At 43.5% G+C, this 16,977-nt stretch overlaps 1 protein-coding gene across 1 annotated transcript in view; it reads left to right on the forward strand.

Moving 5' to 3' along the window:
- The window catches only part of FAM3B (FAM3 metabolism regulating signaling molecule B), a 137,586-nt gene that overhangs the window by 99,269 nt on the left and 21,340 nt on the right, over positions 1-16,977 (forward strand). Inside the window, exon 5 of the mRNA XM_089677898.1 lies at positions 1,934-1,984. Within this exon, the coding sequence (XP_089534024.1) occupies positions 1,934-1,984 (51 nt within the window). The remainder of the gene's footprint in view (positions 1-1,933; positions 1,985-16,977) is intronic.

Raw genomic sequence — 16,977 nt, forward strand, 5'->3', positions numbered from 1 at the left:
GAGTTTGTAAAGAAGAATACAAATACTGCTATTTTTTTGAACAGTCTAATATTCACTTTTCTTTTTTTTAGAGGAACAACACAAATTTGATGTATTTTTCTTCATGTTTTGATTTAGAATAGAATGTGTCGTGTTCCCAATGCATTTGTGTGTATGGAAATAAAAGCTATTAGAAGGATTTTGAACTTTATTCACTTTTTTCAACACACTGCTACTATTTTGAACAAAACTGTATATACATACATACACTTTGTTTTATATAAAATATCTAAAAAAAAAATAAAGTACTTGAAAGAAAAGTATAGACTTACTCACCTAGGTGAATGCAGTATTGATCTGATGCATTCATCTCTAGTGAGAACTGAGCAATCAAACACCGCTGATCGCTCCGTTCTCCCCTCCACTCTGAGCAGAAAACAGGTGACTGTCAGTGGAGCACTGGGCTGGGCAGGGGCTGGCTCAGACTCTCGGGGATCACTAAGAGCCTGAGCCAGGTGCCGTTCCAGGATTCTGGGTGGATCCTGACCATATGGTCGAGATTTGTTCACAACCTGGACTGGCTCTGCAGAACTAACTACACTCCAGTGATCCATAGGAAAAGTATAGCCATAAAAGCTTTGGCTACATGTCCCCTTTAATCAGGGTACATTCCACCCTGTACTTCAATGCCTTTTGTTTGCATGGCATGACAACAATCCTGCACTGCTCCTGAACTGAGAGCATAGTTGCCGCTCTCATGTAGGCGTTGTCTGCTTCCATTACAGTGGGAGGAAAAGATGTTGCAGGGGGTGTGGCTATCAGGATTGTCACTACTGATTCATAAGCCTGTGGCTTGTTGACCATCACCTGGCCACACCTACTCCCAATGGCTGCAACGCCTCTGTTGCTAAACCCTTTCCGCAGTGTCTGAGAGGGGAGCGTGTGAGACACAAAGGATTTAGAAGTTTTTTTGATAACTTTTTGAGGTTTGTGCTTTACACAGTGACTGGATTTGGTACTTGTATAGATTGTCATACAGAAGCCTTTAGTTGTACTTTAAGGTGTTACTAAACCCCGGACCCTGCATTCACTATATCCGGTCTCCCCGGACCCTGCACTCACTATATCTAGTCTCCCGGACCCTGCACTCACTATATCTGGTCTCCTCGGACCCTGCATTCACTATATCTGGTCTCCCCGGACCCTGCATTCACTATATCTGGTCTCCCCGGACCCTGCATTCACTATATCCGGTCTCCCCGGACCCTGCATTCACTATATCTGGTCTCCCTGGACCCTGCATTCACTATATCTGTTCTCCCACAGAACATGGAAATGCAATTATTTTAGTAAATATAAACTGCTAAATACCTTTTTTCATCAGCAGTTAGAGCAGTCTTGTGTCTTCTATCAGTGTCCAGCAAAGCTCTGGTTAAAGTTTATAGGAGGAGTTTTCATTTTCCCCTGATTGTCCTCTGAGGCTACATAATCCCTGACCCTCTGGAAGGGTGCATGTGATCAGCACAGGGCCAATCAGTATGGTCCAGACAAAGAAAAATAAAACTCTCACAATACACACCAAACTGAGTATGTGCAGCTTGCCCCCAAGGCTCTGTTCTATCAGCAGATGGATTGGGGACAGTAGAAGAAGGGGAGGATCAGAGAAGACAGGATCAAACATTCTTTTACACAATGCAGAGGATTAACCCCTTAGGTTCCACAGTGAGTATAACAAGCATGCTTTACTGCTTATACAGAGTGATTTTACTGTTGTGGGTTTAGTAACACTTTAAGTGTCCCAGCATCCAATAAGCACCTGCTTGATTTGGGTCATAAAGTCAGGGATCAGGATGGCAGCCTGCACACCATCAGAAACATGAGGACAATGTCCTTGTAAAGTATGGACCCCCCATGTACAAGTATGTTTACCATTGAATACCTTCTTTCTTTTCAGCTCAAACCTTGAAAGTCGTGGACACCAAGACATTTGACATGTATGAAGGAGGTGAGTTTTTAATGGACTTCATGGGTTTGCTGGATCTGTGTGTGATGTGTAAATGGGGGGAGGAAGATGAAAATTTAGCTGGTACCTTTCAATAATTAAATATATTTGGTTGTACGAACTTTAGAGAATATTTTTTTTTCCATCAGGAATGGTGTCATATTAATGGCATGGTGTATATTTCTCACCTACGTTTTATGTCAGTTAATGGTTAAAGAGGACCTTACCCTTCCTTCCCCATCCTGCAGCAAAATGGCAGTAATATATAGTACATTGTGTATAGACAGGTACACTTTCCTATATCCACGCTGCCTTTCCTTCTTGTGTATCCCTTTTCAGAGTGCCTCTGTGCAGCCGGTGTCCATGCTCCCACACTGCCATTTTGAAAAGTATATTGTGGTGCACGAGAAGGAACGTATGACATCATGCGCCTTGTTGCGCACCACACAACATTAGACCCATCTGTTTTTGTGGGGGTTTTTTTGTTTTGTTTGTTTTAAAGGCTTTCCCACAAGATCTTGCAAGACCTTAAGGCGAAAGTTATTTTTGTTTCTTTTTCAAATTTTTTTTATAAAAAAGAGTTTAATGTGTACAGCACATGTGTGAGATGATCTTGCAGTGTAGATATGGAATCTCCTTGAAAACACTAATGACGTTGCCATTCAAGGGGACATTTGTGTGGCCAGGGGTAAGTCTCTAGTGCCTTCGGAGGAACCAGATATTGAACTCAAAAGAAGATAAGAAAATCAAAAACTGTGCTTTTTTTTTTTTTGGTTGTTTTTTTTTTTTTTTTATTAGCATTAGATGGTTTCACATACCCACGCAGTGATGCATGCTAATGTGAAATGTAGAAAAAGGGGGAAAAGTCTGCTTTAAAGCTGAATTCCAAGAAAATTTAAAAGTGTTCCCTTGCAGGGTGGATGCCCCTGTGCTGCAAGGGTTAACTGCGCATTTACTTTAGGGTTGCCCTTGCTTTCCTTTATCTGGGCATTGGGGCACTTTTTAGCCCACTGATACAAGGCACTATTCCACCCACAACAATGGGGCATAATTCCTGCTACTGACATCAACAACGGGCACTATTCCTTCCACTGACACCAATGATGGGGCGCTATTCCTCCCACTAACACCAATGATGGGGCGCTAATCCTCCCACTGACGCCAATGATGAGACGCTATTCCTCCGCCCACAGACACCAATGATGGGACACTACTTCGCCCACTGACACCAGCGATGGGGCACTGCTCTGCCCATTGACACCAGCGGTGGGGCACTGCTCTGCCCACTGACACCAGTGGTGGGGCACTGCTCTGCCCACTGACACCAGTGGTGGGGCACTGCTCTACCCACTGACACCAGTGATGGGGCACTGCTCTGCCCACTGACACCAGCGATGGGGCACTGCTCTGCCCACTGACACCAGCGATGGGGCACTGCTCTGCCCACTGACACCAGCGATGGGGCACTGCTCTGCCCACTGACACCAGCGATGGGGCACTGCTCTGCCCACTGACACCAGCGATGGGGCACTGCTCTGCCCACTGACACCAGTGATGGGGCACTTTTTCTCCCTCCTCCTAATACCAAAGATGCATTGTTTATCCTTACTAAAGCCAGAACAATTTCTGCTCCCAATGGCTACAGTCTGTCCCCCCTAGTCCGAAGACCAGTAAACTGGCCCTTTGTTTTTACAGTTTGGGCACCCCCTTTTTGGGGGAATATTAAGAGCAGATTTACATACATGATCCTCCGTTCTCCACATGCACAGGGCTCCCCCATGCTCCAGCTGTGGACTGTCCCTCAGTGTTCTCACTTTCAGTGCTGGGCTACGGACCCTGCATTGGTCTTGATGATGTCAGAGGACTTTAGACCAGGGACCAGTCTACAGAGCCTAGTCTAGCAGTGTGGAGGATCTGATACAGTTGCAAGAAAAAGTATGTGAACCCCTTGGGATTACGTGGAGTTTTGCATGAATTGGGCATAAAATGTGCTCTTAACGTCATCTAAGTCGCAACAATAGAAGAACACAGTCTGCTGAACATAATACTACACAAACATTAGATGTTGCCATGGTTTAATTGCACATAACATGTAAACATTCACAGTGCAGGGAGGAAAAAGTATGTGAACCTTTGGACTTAATAACTGGTTGACCCTCCTTTGGCAGCAATAACCTCAACCAAACGTTTCCTGTAGTTGCAGATCAGACCTGCACAACGATCTGGAGTCATTTTGGACCACTCCTCTTCACAAAACTGTTTCAGTGTAGCAATATTCTTGGGATGTCTGGTGTGAATCGCTCTCTTAAGGTCATGCCACAGCATTTCAATCGGGTTGAGGTCAGGACTCTGACTGGGCCACTCCAGAAGGCGTATTCTGTGCTGTTGCAGCCATTGTTTTGTTGAATGACTTGTATGCTTTGGGTCATTGTCCTGTTGCATCACCCATCCTCTGCGGAGCTTCAGTTGGCGGACAGATGGTCGTACGTTTTCCTGCAAAATGTCTTGATAAACTCTGGAATTCATTTTCCCATCAATGACAACAATCCGTCCAGGCCCTGAGGCAGCAAAGCAGCCCCAAACCATGATGCTCCCTCCGCCATGTTTCACAGTGGGGATGAGGTTTGGATGTTGGTGTGCTGTGCCTTTTTTTCTCCACACATAGTGTTGTGTGTTCTTCCCAAACAACTCAATCTTGGTTTCATCTGTCCACAGTATATTTTGCCAGTAGTGCTGTGGAACATCCAGGTGCTCTTTTGTAAACTTCAACCGTGCTGCAATATTCTTTTTGGACAGCAATGGCTTCCTCCGTGGTGTCCTCCCATGTACTCCATTCTTGTTTAATGTTTTCCTTATTGTAGATGTGTCAACAAAAATGTTAGCATGTGCCAGAGATTTCTGTAGGTCTTTAGCTGACACTCTGGGATTCTTCTTTACCTCATGCAGCATTCTGCGCTGTGCTCTTGCAGTCATTCTTACAGGACGACCACGCCTAGGGAGAGTAGCAACAGTGCTAAACTTTCTCCATTTGTAGACAGTCTGTCTTACCGTGGACACATGAACATCAAGGCTTTTGGAGATACTTTTGTAACCCTTTCCAGCTTCATGCAAGTCAACAATTCTTGATCGTAGGTCTTCTGAGAGCTCTTTTCTGCGAGGCATGGTTCACATCAGACAGTGCTTCTTGAAACCAGTAAACCCAAAACAGGTGTGTGTTTTTTAAGGGCAGGACAGCTGTCAGCAACACATCTAATATCATCACACTGATTGGAGTCAAGGTTGGCTCACTCCTGGCTCCAATTAGCTCTGGGAGAAGTCATTAAGCTACGACCTCACATACTTTTTCCTCCCTGCACTGTGAATGTTTACGTTATGTGCAATTAAACCATGGCAACATCTAATGTTTGTGTAGTATTATGTTCAGCAGACTGTGTTCTTCTATTGTTGTGACTTAGATGACGCTCAGAGCACATTTTATGCCCAATTCATGCAAAACTCCACGTAATCCCAAGGGGTTCACATACTTTTTCTTGCAACTGTAAGTAAAACTGCTGTGCCCATTCATAAACATAAAAACTAAACTAAAAACCATCAGCACTTAAAGAACAATAGACCCACTAATCCTGCCTACGTGATACAGTCAACATGAAAAACTGTGAGTCCTCCAATTAAACAGAAAGTACAGCGCTCAGCCAGTGAATAAACCCTGAACCTTGATCTTAAGAACTATGCAAGATAAATGATAATGATACAGTGTAAAGTCTTTGATAGAAACAAACAAATCTGTCCCACATGCCGTGATGAAACCAGAGAACTTCATATCACCAATGTGACGCCATCCACTTGCATGCAAGGCTTACCGGAAGGATTGCGACCCCTTACTAAGAGTGGTCAATCAATGCTCATTGTTATAGTATTGGTAACATCATGGATATGGATGATCCCCCAGAATGTTCCGAAAGAGTGGCAAGGGTTCAGCCAAAACAACTCTTAAATAATGGCTCCAGACCCTCCAATGTGAATCAGTAAAGCTGACACTCGTAATAAATATATATATATATATAAGAGAAATGCTCCACATAGTTTCAAACCACCAATATTAAGAAATGTATTGGGTATGTTGCATTTATATGATCAAAGTTAAAATCAGCATGTACAAAAACACCATAGAAGTATTCCACCAACAAAGATGGCCACTGGCTGGTTGCGCATGCTTGGTAGCTGTTAGATTTTAACTTTGGCCATGTAGGTGCAATGGTGTAAAACCACCAATATTAAGAAATTGAATTTGCTGAAGTGACACCCATACACAGGGAGTGAGGCTTATGCTTTACAAGGGCAGGAACCTCTTCATCAGAGCTAACCTGTGCTGTGCCCATTCCCCTATGCCTAAAGAAAATACGTCAGAGACATGGGAGATTATCAAACTTACAATACCTATAAATGGCAGAATATTGTTCAGAATAATTGTCAGTCGACAGATATTACGTCAGCCAATCCACCCATTAAAGAGAAAATTAAATATCAGAATGTCTTACCACAAGAAAAAAAGATGGAGGACAGGCGGAAAAATAGTGTCCACCATACACAGAATGCACAATATAATTCCCCATGGAGAACTAAAGGTAGAGGTAATGGCAACCCAGGGAGCCCTTATAATAATCAATTTAATATTCCAGTCTATAATAGATTTCAACCTCTGGATGGGTGGAGAAATCTTCCATCATATGGAGGAAGTCCAAGAAATAATAATAATTTTTTTCAGCGAGGGTACAGAGGAAGACCACTTGGACCCCAAACAAGAGCCCCATTTTACCAACAGGGTTGGGGAAGGGGAGCCCCAAGGGAGTACCCTTATCCAAACTATTACAGAAGGGAGATGGAGAGACCAGCATTTCCAAGAGGAGAGGAACAAATAGCGCTGACCAGCGAAAGTCCAGAAATACAAGGGAAAGAAATAAGGACGGACAACAAAAGGAAAAGGAAAGATGTGTAGGGGAAAGTATTTATAATCTCAGTTTCATTCCCCTTACTCAAGATGAGATTAATGTTCTAGACAAAGGATTAACATTTGCACCTAAGTCTAACCTTAATAGATTTAGTACTTATATAGACATTAACAAATATATAAGGAAATTTAACATTAAAAAGTATTTTGCCTCCTTACCTGGCCCCAATAAAAATGCAAATAAAAATAGTCCTTCTGACATGTTTACACATAGTGGGTTGAGAAATAATTCGACATTTAATCCGATCAGTACCATGAACCAATATCCAGAGGTCTTTAAACAGATGGTTACAGAAGATTTAAGGGATATCCAAATTAAAAAAATATAAGGAGGAGGAATCCTTCCATCTAGGTCTGAATTTCTTAAAAAATAAAAATATCGGGCAGCACAGTGGCTAAATGGTTAGCACTTCCGCCTGGCAGTACTAGGGTCGTTGGTTCGAATCCCAACCACGGCACCTTCTGCCTGGAGTTTGAATGTTCTCCCTGTGCCTATGTGGGCTTCCTCCGGGCACTCCGGTTTCCTCCCACACTCCAAAGACATGTACAATATATATGTAAAGTGCTGCGTAAATTGACAGTGCTATATAAGTACCTGAAATAAATAAATAAATATTGTGATCAGGCCGGCTGATATGGGGGGAGGGGTGGTTGTGTTGGACAGGACAGCATATGAGGAAGTAATGGGTTCTATTTTGAATGACGTGGACACATATATTAAGAGTAAAAATAATCCTTTAAATAAATACAAGAAGTCACTTCAGGATCTAGTTAAGTTGGCTAAAAAAGATTGAATAGTGAATGAAAAGGAAGCCAAATATCTGATCCCAACTCATTGCAGAATGCCTATCATTTATTATTTACCAAAAATTCACAAGAGTCTAACGAATCCCCCAGGGAGGACCTATAATCAATGGTATTGGGTCACTGCATTCAAGAACTGGGGAGTATATTGACTTCTTTTTGCGACCAATAGTAAAGAGAATGCCATCCTTTCTCAAAAATGGGCAAGACGTGATAGATTTGATTGAGAACATGAAAGTCTTTTATCCATGCAAAAAATGTAACATCTGTAAGGTTACCAATGTAAGAACGAGTAATTTATGATTTTATTTCACATAGTACAGGAAATATTTTTAATATTAAGAAATTTATTACTTGCTCCACATCATTTGTGACGTATTGCTGAAATGTCCGTGTCAACCAGTATGTGGGGTAGGACGTCCAGACCCCTATATAAAAGGCTGAGAGAACAGCTGGCAAATAGGAAAAAAAGACCATTGTCAAGGCATTTGAGAGATTTTCATAACTGTGATCCGGGGGTATTAAACAGGCAGTAAACCTTTTTTTTACCGGAGGTCAGTTTTAAAGGGACGCTGTCACTATTGCTATTTACGACAGGCTGATGGCGTCTCATACTGGCAATCCCCAGTAAACTGGCCCTTTGTTTTAACAGTTTAGGCACCCCCTTTTTAGGGGGATATTAAGATTTACATACATGATCCTCTGTTCGCCACATACACAGAGCTCCCCCATGCTCCAGCAGTGGACTGTCCCTCAGTGTTCTCGCTTTCAATGCTGGGTATGGACCCTGCATTTATATAAAAAAATGCAGCGCTTGAAAAGAAAGGTGATGATAAGACACAGTCCAGTGAAAAAAATGTGCTCCGTATTTCCTAGTGCAGGTGGTAAAGATTTACACTAACCAGATAGCGTAAAATTATACGCATGTGTATATGTATCCTGTAGAGTCCCCTTCTGCACTCAGATCTGGTCAAATAGATAGCCGGAAAGGATAGACATCCTACGCCCTCTTGTGGTGAAAGAGTGGTCCAGCAAGTCAGAGCGATGCCAATCAGAGTAAGCCTTCCCCCTTCACTGGAGATGACAAGGAGATCCCTTGGGGCCCTTGGAATTAAAGATGGCCGCCGGGCCTCCTTGTGGCACCGGCGGCTTAGTATCAACGGCGTCCTAGGTCCACCTGACGCGTTTCGTGCGCACGCACTTCTTCAGAGGTGGAACAAGGACCGCCGTGACCGTCTCCTCTAACGTATATACCGTATCTGGCGCATGCGCACTGATGCGGCGTCATCTTGCCGAGGTCCGGGCGTCCGCAATTAACAAGTGCGCATGCGCGGATGCCATTTTACCATGGGCCAAAGTGAATGCAAGCATCTAAACAGCGGCTCCATACTAGTGGATTTTGTCATATGCCAAAAGGCAGAATACCCTGCGCTAACAGGAACAATATTATCAGTATCGGACGTGATGTACGCCATGATAAAAAAGCAAATTAAATGATATTGTATGGGAAACCCCCTCAGGGGACATCCAATGTGGAATAATGTAAAGGGGAGAAGAATTAAACAAATTCCCAAAGAATGTGAATTGGCCAGGACAAGGGCTCAAAAGGTAAATATTGAATAAACAGGTGTCCTAAATAGGGGGCCGATAGGTGCAAAAGCCCCATAAAATAATCTAATGAATAAAATATAAATCTTAACTAAATAGGGTATCACGCCCTATACGTAGGTATTAATCCCATATGTAGGGACAAAGCAACATGGTAAATTGGCATTATAAAACATATAAAATACCTGTCACATGGAAGTATAAGCCCATAGTGACAAGGTAAATAAACAAAGAAAATATATATAAAATACATGTTTATATTCAGCAACAGATTAAAAATACTAAAAAGAACAGGTGTCACAAGCATATGTCATAACATGCAAAACCAAGGAGCAGAAGATAGATATGGTCCAATTCTAGTAAGCGTGTGTGAATAATGGATTTACACTGATGTATGGTTACCATACACAAGTGGTTAAAATGAAATTAAAATGAAATTAAGTATATAGTAGCTCCCCGTTGACTCAAAAGTATAGTCAACATGGTTTCTTGTGTCAATATCCTACAATTGACCCTAGTGGGTTCAGCTGTTATTAATATAGCAGTTGACGTCAAGCTCAATATTCAAGCCTGCGGGGTGCAAAGTATCTAGTTCAAAAATATATTTAGTCTCCATCTGTGAGACCGCCCTGGTCTTAAAGGTTCCTCTCCAATGTGCGGTTACTACATCAATGCCAACGAATCTCAGACTAGAGGGGTCTCTATGGTGATATTTCCTGTAATGGAGGGACAGAGAGTGTTCCTTGTACCCCTTTTTGATGTTATTGACATGTTCCCGGAGGCGGTCCCTAAGCCGCCTAGTTGTCCTCCCAATGTATTGCTTGGAGCAGGGGCATTCTAATAAATATACAACGTACCTACTGTTGCAACAAATGAATTTTTCAATATTGTAGGATTTCTTAGTCTGGTTAGAGGCAGACGTGTCTATCTTTCTCTTCCTCACTCCATGCGCCAGATACGGTATATACGTTAGAGGAGACGGTCACGGCGGTCCTTGTTCCACCTCTGAAGAAGTGCGTGCGCACGAAACGCGTCAGGTGGACCTAGGACGCCGTTGATACTAAGCCGCCGGTGCCACGAGGAGGCCCGGCGGCCATCTTTAATTCCAAGGGCCCCAAGGGATCTCCTTGTCATCTCCAGTGAAGGGGGAAGGCTTACTCTGATTGGCATCGCTCTGACTTGCTGGACCACTCTTTCACCACAAGAGGGCGTAGGATGTCTATCCTTTCCGGCTATCTATTTGACCAGATCTGAGTGCAGAAGGGGACTCTACAGGATACATATACACATGCGTATAATTTTACGCTATCTGGTTAGTGTAAATCTTTACCACCTGCACTAGGAAATACGGAGCACATTTTTTTCACTGGACTGTGTCTTATCATCACCTTTCTTTTCAAGCGCTGCATTTTTTTATATATATGAATTGTGGGACTTTATATGCGTTTTCCTTTATGTTCAGTTGCTGCCACTATTGATGAGCGCTTACTGTATATTTTACCTTATATGGACCCTGCATTGGTCTTGATGTCAGAGAACCTTAGACCAGGGCCCAGTCTACAGAGCCTAGTCTAGCAGTGTGGAGGATCTGATAAGTAAAACTGCTGTGCCCATTCATAAACATAAAAACTAAACCATCAGCACTTAAAGAACAATAGACCCACTATGGCCTAAACCTGCAGGAGGGCCCCCCCTTTTTTTTTTTTTAAATAACCTTTACTACCACTTTAAACTCACAGTAAAGTTTTGCTTTTACCGGTCAGTTTTAAAGGGATGCTGTCACTATTGCTATTTAGGACAGGCTGGTGACGTCTCATACTGGCCATCCCCTCTGCAGTTGACAGTGTTTGGGACTGGCAACCGACTGTTAAAGCCCAAGCACAGTTCGATTTGGGAGGTCACATGCGCCATTCTGCTGCATAGGGGGGGGGGGGAGGAACAACGCTGTATTCTCCAAGATAAAAAAAAATGATGGCGGAGCTGGGAACTGGGATGGAAATGGGAAAAAATCCACATGTGGATGGCCAGCTTTATCTTTCTGGCAAATAGAGAGACATGTTAGGTTGGCCATATGGGGGTTATTTTTCATACATTTGAGTATGTCTGGTGCTGGTTGGGCTGGTTTTTTTTGGAAAGCGCTCCTACCAGGCATTGGTTAAACAGGTTTTCCAGCATTGTTGATAAATTAACAACTCTGTAAAATTTTTACTTTTATTTTCTGACAATGGTGATCAAAGTTTATTGCTGGTTGTTCATTACCTTACAAATCAACACCTAGAAATCCCCTTTTAATAAAGAAATATTAAAGAAACATTCAAAGTACAAACTAATTTATGAAAGGTGTAATTCATGTGATCAAAGATAAGGGGCTCGAGTGTGTGATGGTTTTGTCCACATTTCTTTTTTTCTTTTTTCTTTTTTTTTATTAAAGGATAAGTCCACCTTTGGAACATTTTGCATGTTCCACGCGTTTTTAGGGTGTAACGTTACCATAGCTGCAGCTGCCACCCACATCCCCCCTCCCTCCAACAGATAGATAGTATTGGGAGATTTCTCCTCTTACTATCTGTCAGGTTTGAAAACAGCGCGGCAATGCGGGGCTCCGCCCACACGGCCGCGTCATTCACTCACGGACTTCCGTGAATTAATGAACTACAAGTCCCGACAGGCTTAGCTGCTGTGGGTTTGTAGTTCTCAATGAACTACCATGGCGCTGTGGAGTGCCATGGTAGTTCATTGAAGCTTCCTGTCAGAATATCTGCTTGCTCCATACATCCCGTACGGCAATCAGATATTCTGACAGGTCTGCAGGAGACCTGCATGGCATTAGCGACCTACTGATCTCTGGTGCAATGCTTTCCAGGCTCTTCCTTCGATCCATCGGACCCTTCCTTTTGATTATGGACCAAATGCGATTTCTCCTGCGCTCCGGGACCCAGGCCGGTGGTGAGTAGATGAAATCAAACTCCGAAAAAGCAACCACCGGAGTATACAAGGTCGTGCAGCTCCAAACCAAGGCTGGGGAAGCCCGAACAGAACTGTGAAGTGAAACCACAAGAAGCGCACCAACTTTGCGCATTACCTCAGTAACCAAAATTTATTTAGTAAAAGAATGGTACTCACAAACAGCGAATAAAAACAGGCATGTAAGTCCTCCAAGGGACTTCAAAGGCAAGAGGCCAGCTCTGCTCTGAGGAAGAAGGCATGACCTTCAAAACGCGTCAGCTGTACTGAGTGGCTACCCCCATGATGGGATTCGCACTGGCCTCTTGCCTTTGAAGTCCCTTGGAGGACTTACATGCCTGTTTGTATTCGCTGTTTGTGAGTACCATTCTTTTACTAAATAAATTTTGGTTACTGAGGTAATGCGCAAGGTTGGTGCGCTTCTTGTTGTTTCACTTCACCTTCCTTTTGATTGATCGGACCCTTCCTTTTGATTGATCGAACCCTTCCTTTTGATTGATCAATCCTTTTTTTCCTTCCTTTTGATTGATCAATCCTTTTTTTCCTTTTTTTTCATTGATCAATCTAGCTTTTTTTCCCTTCCTTTTGATCGATCGATCCTTTCTTCCTTCATTTTAAATTGACTGATCCTTAGTTTGATCTATCATTCTATCCCTTCTTTAATTGGAAGATCGTTTGAAGGAGGGATCAATCGATTGAAGGAAGGATCAAAAACGCTTCAATGTGAACCTAAACTTTAGACATAAGGATGACCAGAGAGGGGAATTGAGGTTTAAAAAAAACAAAAACAAAAAAAACCGCTGGAACCGGAGAGAAATCTCATGGCCAAAAAGACCATGCGTTATGCAGAGTGAGGGGCTCCAAAGTGTTTACAGCTTTGAGTTTTGCAATCCTAAATCAGGACCTGGAACTTGAAGGCTTCAGAGTGGCTTGTATGAGATGAAGCCTTTAATCCTGTGTCCAGTTCTTACTGGAGACCTGCAGGTTGTGTGAGTATGGAGGTGTGCAGGGTGGTCATGAGCCAGGAGCTGGCCACAGCTCAGGGTGGAGACAGATGCCTTTGTTCAGAGATATGCTCCAGCCAGAAGAGATGAACCACTCAGGGGACAGAACTCCATGTGGGAGAGGTTCCTTACCTGCAATACCAGGAGAGGTGGGATGGCTGAATGAGTCGGCAGGACTGAGAGAGCCGAGACAGCTAGTGAGTCCAGGGAATCGGAGATGGTCTGCAAGTTTCAGAAGAGTGAGAGAGCCTGGGGTGCTGGGAGAACCTTGTCTAGAGACCAGGAGTGAGCCCATGCAGCGAGGTGCTGGAACTAAGGCTGAGTGAGCCTGAAGAGCCCGTGGTCAGGAGACCAGAGACGAGAACATCGGTGCTGCTGAGGAGAGCCAAGTGGCTTAGCAGTTTTTTTATCATTTGTTTTGCTGTTGGAACACCCATGTGTGGACAGCCTGATGACAAGACTTTGCTTTTCCTTTTATTAAGTGTGGGCCAGAAAATAAATTACATAATATCTGTTGTCAGTGGGAAGAGAAATATTGGCCCCTTTAACAGCATCAATTGAAGGAATAGTGCTCCATCATTGGTGTCAGTGGAAGGAATGGTGCCCCATCATTGGTGTCAGTGGAAGGAATAATGTCTCATCATTGGTGTCGGTGGAAGGAATAGTTTCCCATCAGTGGTGTCAGTGAAAAGAATAGTGCCCCATTGATGTTGTAAGGATTAGTGCCCCATCATTGGTGTCAATGGAAGGATTAGTGCCCCATCATTGGTGTCAATGGAAGGATTAGTGCCCCATCATTGGTGTCAATGGAAGGATTAGTGCCCCATCATTGGTGTCAATGGAAGGATTAGTGTCCCATCATTGGTGTCAATGGAAGGATTAGTGCCCCATCATTGGTGTCAATGGGAGGAATAGTGCCCTATCATTGGTGTCAGTGGAAACAAAGGTGCCCCATCGATAGCATCAGTTGGAGGAATAGTGTCCCAGCAGTGGTGTCAGTGGAATGAATAGAGCCCCATCGTCAGTGTCTGTGAAAGGAATTTATGCCTCATCGATGGTGTCAGTGGGAGAAATAGTTCCCCATCATTGGTTTCAATAGGGGGAATAGTGCCCTATCATTGGTGTCAGTGGAAGGAAAGGTGCCTCATCATTGGTATCTGTGGTAGGAATAGTGCCCCATAATTGGTGTCAGTGGAAGGAAAGGTGCCCCATCATTGGTGTCAGTGAAAAGAATAGTTTCCCATTGATGGTGTCAGTTTAAGGATTAGTGCCCCATCATTGGTGTCAATGGGAGGATTAGTGCCCCATCATTGGTGTCATTTGGAGGAATAGTACCCTATCATTGGTGTCAGTGGAAGGAAATGTGCCCCATCGATGGTATCAGTTGGTTGAATATTGTCCCAGCATTCTTGTCAGTGGAAGGAATAGAGCCCCATCGATGGTGTCAGTAAAAAGGAATGGTGCCCCATTGATGGTGTCAGTGGGAGAAATCGTGCCCCATCATAGGTTACAATAGGGGAAATAGTGCTCCCTCATTGGTGTCAGTGGAAGGAAAGGTGCCTCATCATTCGTATCTGTGGGAGGAATAGTGCCCCATCGATGGCATCAGTGAAAGAAAAAATGCCCCATCATTGGTGTTAATGGGAGGAATAGTGACCCATCATTGGTGTCAATTGGTGGAATGGTGCCCTGTCATTGGTGTCAGTGACAGGAATAGTGCCCATTGATGGTGTGAGGGGGAGGAATGGTGCCCCAAGGGCCAGATAAAGGCAATAGAGACCACTGTTCTGAAGTATCTGGAACTCTACCATTTGGTATTTGTAACTTGGCCATACTTTGCAGGTTCTATTTTGGTTTTTAAAAACAAATGTGGTTGGATAAAGGCCAAAACTTTCATATCTGAGCACCTGAGGTTTCTGGGCTGCCCTCTGCAGGATAATGAAGGACATGCACAGAGAGCTCTGGCTGCTTCCACTCCCATTCTGATGCTATGGGCTAATAGGAGTGCATACAGTATAAGCTTTGGGTTAGCGACATGAAACAAATATACATGTGAAGAATTCTGACTTCATTGGCTGCATGTTTGTATCAGGTCAGGACAAAAGGATGAGGATGTTTTAACTTCAAAAACAAGTCAGCTGTTGCAACTCCTTTTCCTGTCCTGGCTGAATGCCCTTGGTGTCATAGTTTTGCACAGCGCTGCGCAGAGCCTACAGGACAGTGTAGGAATTACAGCACAAATAAGTAGAACTAAAGGCAAGACTTTTTTTTAACTTTTGGATGGAGTAGAGAGGGATTAGAACTCCTGTCATTTATTGCTGTCTGTGCCCCCGTTGGAGAGACTCACCCGCTGTATCTGTCCTGCTTACCATTATCATTGAAAGTGAAAATAAAGAAATCTCAAATTTTGGGTCCCCAAAAAAGTAATAGAGGGGAAATATTCCCATAGGGACACTAGTTTTAGTGACCTGGGGGTCCCCTAAGGATTCCCCTAATTTGCAGGGATTTCCTCTCAATTTCTCTTTGGCTGTGGGACAGGAAGTGAAGGAAAATCACCCCAATGGGACACAGATGACGAAAAAAAAATCTGACATTATTATTATAATACAGGATTTATAAACCGCCAACAGTTTTCTCAGTACTGTACATTATGATGGGAGACAGCACACGAAACAGTACAGTAACAATACAAGTCAATACACGAGGGGTTCGAGGGCCCTGCTCCTTGGAGCTTACAATCTAGGAGGGAGGGGATAGTGGTACAGGAGGAAATAGCTGTGGGGGATGGAGTGGTAGGAAGAGTTCATTAATTAGCTGAGGGTGGGGTAGGCTTCCCTGAAGAGAGAGGTTTTCAGAGTGCGCCTAAAGGTGAGGAGAGCAGGTGATAGTCTGATGGATTGGGGTAGGGAGTTCCAGAGGATGGGGAAGCCCTGGAGAAGTCCTGGAGACGGGCATGGGAGGAGGAGACGAGGGAACTAGAGAGTAGGAGGTCTTGTGAGGAGCGGAGAGTACGTTTTGGGTGGTATATGGATACCAGATCGGTGATGTAGTTTGGGGCAGTATTATGAACAGCTATATACGTCAGTGTTAGTATTTTGAATTTTATCCGTTGGGCAGTGAGAAGCCAGTGGAGGGGTTATAACCCTCCCTTGCACTATCCAAAATGAAATAAAAGTTTTGCTTACATTTCTACTTTAAGTACAGTTACGGGGTAATGTAGATGTACAGTGAGGGCTGTGCTCTGAGAAACAAAAAGTAAACGAAGCTTTGTGATATGTCCTATCAGTATGATTGCACAGCGACATCTACTGGACAAAGCTTGGTATTGATAGACATTTGCATTGGTATTAAAGAGACTCTGACACACTGCTTGGAAACCATTATTTACCTGCTTTGAAAAAGAAGTAGAGAAGACCCGCTACTAAAAGTTACTTTAGCGACATGTGAAATTTGAAACAACCTTTGTAAAGTAATTACTGTAAGTTTTATGCCCACTTTTGCATTACTTTCTATATAGCCCTCATATGTTTATTGATTTCATCCAATACAGGGAAAGTCTAACTACTCTTCTTATGCATTTCACTGCATTGGAAGCTTAGATACAGAGC

The sequence above is a fragment of the Staurois parvus genome, unplaced genomic scaffold (genome assembly GCF_062004578.1).
Source record: "Staurois parvus isolate SC_StPar_1 unplaced genomic scaffold, SC_StPar_1.0 ptg000195l, whole genome shotgun sequence".
In the NCBI taxonomy this organism is placed as follows: Eukaryota; Metazoa; Chordata; class Amphibia; order Anura; family Ranidae; genus Staurois; species Staurois parvus.